We start from the raw sequence: 5,901 nt of genomic DNA, 5'->3' as shown, positions 1-5,901 counted from the left end.
CCTCCGACCCGGGAAAATGGTTGGTTCGCCCTGGGTGGGTGGTGGTGGTGTGCGCGCTGGGGGGGGGGGACCTGCATTTCAGACTCTTCGGTGGGATCCATGTGGTCAGCTTGTTCCAGAAAGCACCTGAGGCCTGCACCCCCATCCTCCCTTGGTCCAGGCCTGAGGGCTCCCTAAGAAGTTGAAAATGGGGAAATGGGTCTTGAAGACACAGTCGTCTTAGGAAGAACTCTGTGCATTGGGGGCCATGCAAAGAGTCACCCCCAAACCCCTGCCCAGTCCCCCCCCAGTAGGATTAGGGCTGTTCTGGGCATTAACTCGTGGACTAACTAGATTCACTTCCCAAACCCTTTCTTTCCCTCTCGTGCCCCCTGCCTCATTAGACTTCCATAATCACCCAGGCTGGACCATGCTAGGTAGGTCTATTTGAGCACAGTCCCCTCTCGTTTTTACCTCTTAGGTGATTTCTGATTTTGACATGACCTTGAGCAGGTTTGCATGTAATGGACAGAGATGCCCTTCTTCCCACAGTAAGTCCACCTGCTAACTTGCCTTGCTGGTCTTGTGGAGACCATGGCATCCAAGGGGCAAGTAAAAGGAGTTTTGTGTTTTTCCAGATATTCTGGATAACAGCAAGATCATCAGTGAAGAGTGTCGGAAAGAGGTAAGTCGCTCAGAAATGAATGGTTTTGGTGTGTGATTGCTTCCTGCCTAGACCCAATGATTCCAGCACAAGGACCTTAGAAAGTTCATTTTATTGTTTGTTTGGTGGTGGTTGTTGTTGTTTTGTGGTGGTAGGGATCAAATCCCTCCACTACTGGGAGCTGTATACATCCAGCCCCAAAATATATGGTAGAAAGACAGTCTTTGCAGGAATTTTGTTTTGGTATTCATTCCTTTTCAAATTATAGCCATGCTGTGGTGGATCTAATCTGAATGTGTGAGGTCACTTTTCCTTGTTGGTTGAGACATTTGGTGGTTGAAGTGTGGATATTATATGCAACACCAAGTTTACAAGAGACTTGAATGTTATGTCACTGACCCTCCTGCAACTCCTGAAGGTGTATTATTACCTCCCTTTAAGAGATGCTTGGAGAGGTTGAAGTAACTCAACTAGAATTATACAGCGAAATTTGTATGTGTATAAGTGCTGGTACTAGGGCTTGAACTCAGGGCCTGGGTGCTATCTCTTAGCTTTTTCATTCAAGGCTGGCACTCTGCCTCTTGACTGACAGCTCCACATCCAGCCTTTTAGTGGTTCATTGGTGATAAGTCTCACAGACTTTCCTGCACAGGCTTGCTTTGAACATTAATTCTCAGATATCAGTCTCTCAAGTACAAGTGTGAGCTACCAGCATCTTACTACAGCTAAGTTTTTTAATACATTGATTCTGTCTCAAACTCTTCCCACTATATTATATCTCCCCTCAATACACTTTTCTTGATAAGTTAACAGATATCAAGAAAGTTCTGAATTAATGTCAGTATATATAACTCCTGTTTCTATAAGATGTATACAGTATTCTGAAACTGTTCCTAGAGCCTTGGTCATTGTTTTGGTGTATGTGTATGTGTGTTACTGAGGATTAGAACCTGGAGACTTACACATGGGCAGGTGCTCTACCACTTGAGTTCTACCCCTGAGTCCTTGCTCACTGTTCATACTTTGCTCCAGGCTCTTCCCACCGGGGTAGAGACACTTAGATTATTTATAAAAATTGTACACTATCAGGTGTTGGTCTTACAATGTCAAATGTTGCTCGATCTTTCCAATATTCTTTTTTGTGATGCTAAGGATGGAACCCAGGGTCTCGGTATGTGTGCTTTCAACACTAACATGACTGCTCATTATTGAAATGGGTAGCAATGGGCTGGGAAGGTTGCTCAGTGGTAGAGCGCTTGCCTTGCACGCATGAAGCCCAGGATTCGATTCCTCAGCACCACATAAGCAGAAAAAGCCGGAAGTGGCACTGTGGTTCAAGTGGTAGAGTGCTAGCCTTGAGCTGAAGAGCTGAGGGACAGCACCCAGGAACAGAGTTCAGGCCCTACAACCGACAAAAAGAAAGAAATGAAATGAAATGGGTAGGGAGGCTGGGAATGTGGCTTAGTGGTAGAGTGCTTGCCTAGTATGCATGAAGCCTTGGGTTCTATTCCTCAGTGCCATATAAACAGAAAAAGCCAGAAATGGTGCTGTGGCTTAAGTGGTAGAGTGCTAGCCTTGAGCAAAAAAAGCTAAGAGACAGTCCTTGAGTTCAAGCCCTAGGACTGGCAAAAAAAAATCCTGAGAAAAATGAAATGGGTAGCGAATCACAGACAGGTCTTATCAGAATCCTGTCCCCAAAGGTGCCATTTACATATAGTTCTAGGTGGCTTCTGCCTCCACCATAAGTTGTCTTTGTTAAGTGACTTCTGGTTCCTTATATCTTTCTGATCTTTCAATATCCAAAAAGCTCAGCTGGATCTCCAGATAAGATAGTAATTTTGGTACTCTCACAAAGCGAGAGATGCTCAAGGAAACCATTCTGTGCATGGATGAAAAGCAAATTTTATGTATTCAAAAATGTTTTTTGGTGCTGATTTTTATAGTTGGTGGTGAACTCTGGGCCTGGGCACTCTCCCTGAGCTCTTTTGCTCAAAGCTAGTGCTTTACCACCTGAGCCACAGCTGTTCTTGTGGTTTTCTGGTAGTTAATTAGAGATTAGAGTCTCACAGACTTTTCTTTTCTTTTCTTTTTTTTTTTTTGGGTCCGGTTGTGGGGCCTGAACTCTGGGCCTGGGCGCTGTCCCTCAGCTCTTCAGCTCAAGGCTAGTGCTCTACCACTTGAGCCACAGCACCACTTCCGGCTTTTTTCTTTTTGCTTATGTGGTGCTGAGGAATCGAACCCAAGGCCTCATGCATGCAAGGCAAGCGCTCTTCCACTGAGCCACCTTCCTAGCCCCTCTCACAGATTTTTCTGTCTGGCTGATTTCAAACTACAATCCTCAGATCTTAGCCCCACCATCTCCTGGCTTTTTTGTTTTTTTTTGTTTTTGTTTTTGGTCTTCCTCCCCTCCCCCAAAGTTGCAGGCCTGGAGTTTGCTATATAGCCCAGACTGATCTCAAAATCTTGATCCTCTTGTCTCAAGTTTCCAAAGTGCTGACATTACAGGTGTGCACCTACATTAAACGGAAAACCCCTAAAACTAATCCCATTTAACACCTGAGAAAGTTTCCCACATTTCAAAAAACACAACATTAAATCAGCACTGATGAAGTCCTGTTACTGAATTAATTACAAACCTCAGTGCCCTTTTTTACCTATCAGTTTTCATTTATGTTGCTGCCTCTGTGTGTGTGTGTGTGTGTGTGTGTGTGTGTGTATGCGTGTATGCACGCGTGCGCGAGCACGTGTGTTATAAAGATGAAACCCAGAGCCTTGCATATGTTAGACAAGTACCTAACATGAATCATAAGCAAGTACCTAACATTTACTTCTGAACCACTTCCCCATTCCTTGTTTTGTGTGCGCGTGCATGCATGCATGGATGCATGCATCATTACTGGGGCTTGAACTGGGTCTGGGCACTGTTTCTTTGTTTTTTATGCTCAAGGCTGACATTCTGCCACTTGAGCTGCAGCCCCGCTTCCAGCTCTTGGGTGTTAATTGGGAGATAAGAATCTTACCCACGGGCTGGGAAGGTGGCTCAGTGGTAGAGTGCTTGCCTTGCATGCATGAGGCCCTGGGTTTGATTCCTCAGCACCACATAAACAGAAAAAGCCAGAAGTGGCGCTATGGCTCAAGTGGTAGAGTGCTAGCCTTGAGCTGAAGAGCTGAGAGACAGCACCTAGGCCCAGAGTTCAGGTCCACGACCGGCCAAAAAAAAAAAAAAGAATCTTACCCACTTACTTGTCTAGGCTGATTTTGAACTGAGGTCTTCAGCTGTCAGCCTCCTGCGTAGCTAGGATTACAGGTGTGAGCTCCTGGCACCATCTCCACACATTAACTATATTCTAATAGATTTCACCCCCTCTATCACAGTCCCTGCACCTTTCCCTCTAAGTAATAGTATCCCAAACAGGTTTCCTTGAGCCCCTTGTTTTTGAGACAGGATCTCATTATGTAGGCTAGGCTGGCCTTGAACTCAAGATCCTCCTGCCTCTATCTCCTGAGGCAGTGGGAGTGCTGGGATTATAGGCATGCACCACATACTCATACCTGGCTACCCTTGCTGAGTTGTTGACATCAGTCTCAGGGTGAGCACAGAGGAGTAGCAAACTATGCAGATCCTTAGACTTGGTCAGATTGGTCATGACAAGCCACAGAGGAGGATATGAGAAGAACCTGGGGTCTTGTACAGAAGATGGAAACTTGAAGCAAAGTAACACTCTTCCATGCAGTTGCCCCTGCTAGGTGGCTTTCCTCTTACATTGAGCTGTGGGGCTGTGCTGGAGAACAACCTGGTATGTGCTAATGGCTTTTCTCCTCATGTGGCTGACCCAGCTCTCGGCCCTTCTTCACCACTACTACCCCATTGAGATCGACCCCCAGCGGACCATCAAGGAGAAGTTGCCGCATATGGTGGAGTGGTGAGTTCTCCTGCTCCCTGCGTGTGGCTTTGATGGGATGACAGACTCCCCTACCTTCCTAGGGCTTACCTGATAAGACCATTACACTGCAGAGCACACTGCTCGCTTGTCCCTGAGGCTACCCACCTGCTGCTTCAATGACACCTTCAGAGAATTCTTGGCATAAGTTAGAAAACCCTTCTTTGGGGACACATGATAAATGACCTTTGCCTTAGGCTACTTTATGCTGCTATTATTATAAGCCATAATAAACCGAAATGCCTTTGTCTTGTGGTTCTGAAGACTAGGAAGTCCAAGATCAAGGGACTAGCATCTGGTGAGGAGTTTCTTGCTATGTCATCCCATGGCAGAGAGGCACAAAAGAGGGCAAGAGCAAGAAGGGGACTGGACATATCCTTTTCAGGCCCTATCCTGTGATTAAAGCATTAATCCATTTATGGGAGTATAGCCCCATGACCCAGGTCCTTCCATTAAGCCTTACCATCTAGCAGCTCTGCATTTCCTTCAGGAAACGAGTCTGTAGAGAAAGGGAAGTCCTCCTCCCTCTACTTGGACCGGGGACAGGGCCCTTGCATCTCTGGCTGATTGGAATTTGGGGTTGGCGGGTGTCTGCTCCTAGGTGGACCAAAGCGCACAACTTGCTGTGTCAGCAGAGGATTCACAAGTCTCAGATAGCGCAGGTGGTCCAAGATTCCGCTGCAATGCTCAGGTGAGCTGCTTGTGCTGGGAACACTTCCTCCTGAGACAATTTGAAACTGCGGTGGGCTGGAGCCCAAGAGGTAGAACGTTTGCTGAGAGCATGTGCAAAACTCCTGGCTTCACCCCCAGCACTGGTGTGAGGTGGAGGTTGGGGTGCCCTCGATCTGGTACTGTTTTACTGCATGCATGGAAGAATGGGAGGACTGAGTAGAGTTAGTGACCGGGAGAGTCAGGTGACATGCAAAATGGCCAAAGCTGGCAGTGAACACAGGGACTGGCTACTGTCAGTTCTGCTCAAGGCTAGAGCTCTGTTACTTGAGCCACAGCTCTATTTCTGGTGTTTGGCTAGTTAATAGGAAATGAGAATCTCACCGATTTTCCTGCCCAGGCTGGCTTCAAACTGCAATCCTCAGATCTCAGCCTCCTGAGATGCTAGGATTACAAGAGTGAGCCATTGGTACCTGGCTAAGTTGTGTGTCTTTATTAAGAAAGGCTGGGGGGCGGGGGGTGGCTGGGAAGGTAGCTTAGTGGTAAAGCGCTTGCCTTGCATGCCTGAGGCTCTGGGTTTGATTCCTCAGCACCACATAAGCAAAAAGAAAAAAAGCCGGAAGTGGCGCTGTGGCTCAAGTGGTAGAG

The 5,901-nt window shown here is 46.9% G+C and overlaps 1 protein-coding gene across 1 annotated transcript in view; it reads left to right on the top strand.

Annotated features, from left to right (window-relative positions):
* Window positions 1-5,901, top strand: part of Nt5c3b (5'-nucleotidase, cytosolic IIIB) — a 10,791-nt gene that overhangs the window by 489 nt on the left and 4,401 nt on the right. The window contains exons 3-6 of the mRNA XM_013037401.1: window positions 461-530; window positions 618-664; window positions 4,481-4,566; window positions 5,186-5,275. Of these exons, the coding sequence (XP_012892855.1) occupies window positions 461-530; window positions 618-664; window positions 4,481-4,566; window positions 5,186-5,275 (293 nt within the window). The remainder of the gene's footprint in view (window positions 1-460; window positions 531-617; window positions 665-4,480; window positions 4,567-5,185; window positions 5,276-5,901) is intronic.

Source organism: Dipodomys ordii, unplaced genomic scaffold (genome assembly GCF_000151885.1).
Source record: "Dipodomys ordii isolate 6190 unplaced genomic scaffold, Dord_2.0 Scaffold7, whole genome shotgun sequence".
Taxonomy (NCBI): domain Eukaryota; kingdom Metazoa; phylum Chordata; class Mammalia; order Rodentia; family Heteromyidae; genus Dipodomys; species Dipodomys ordii.
The sequence above is the reverse complement of the archived record's forward strand: the minus strand, read 5'-3'. Positions and strand labels throughout refer to the sequence as shown.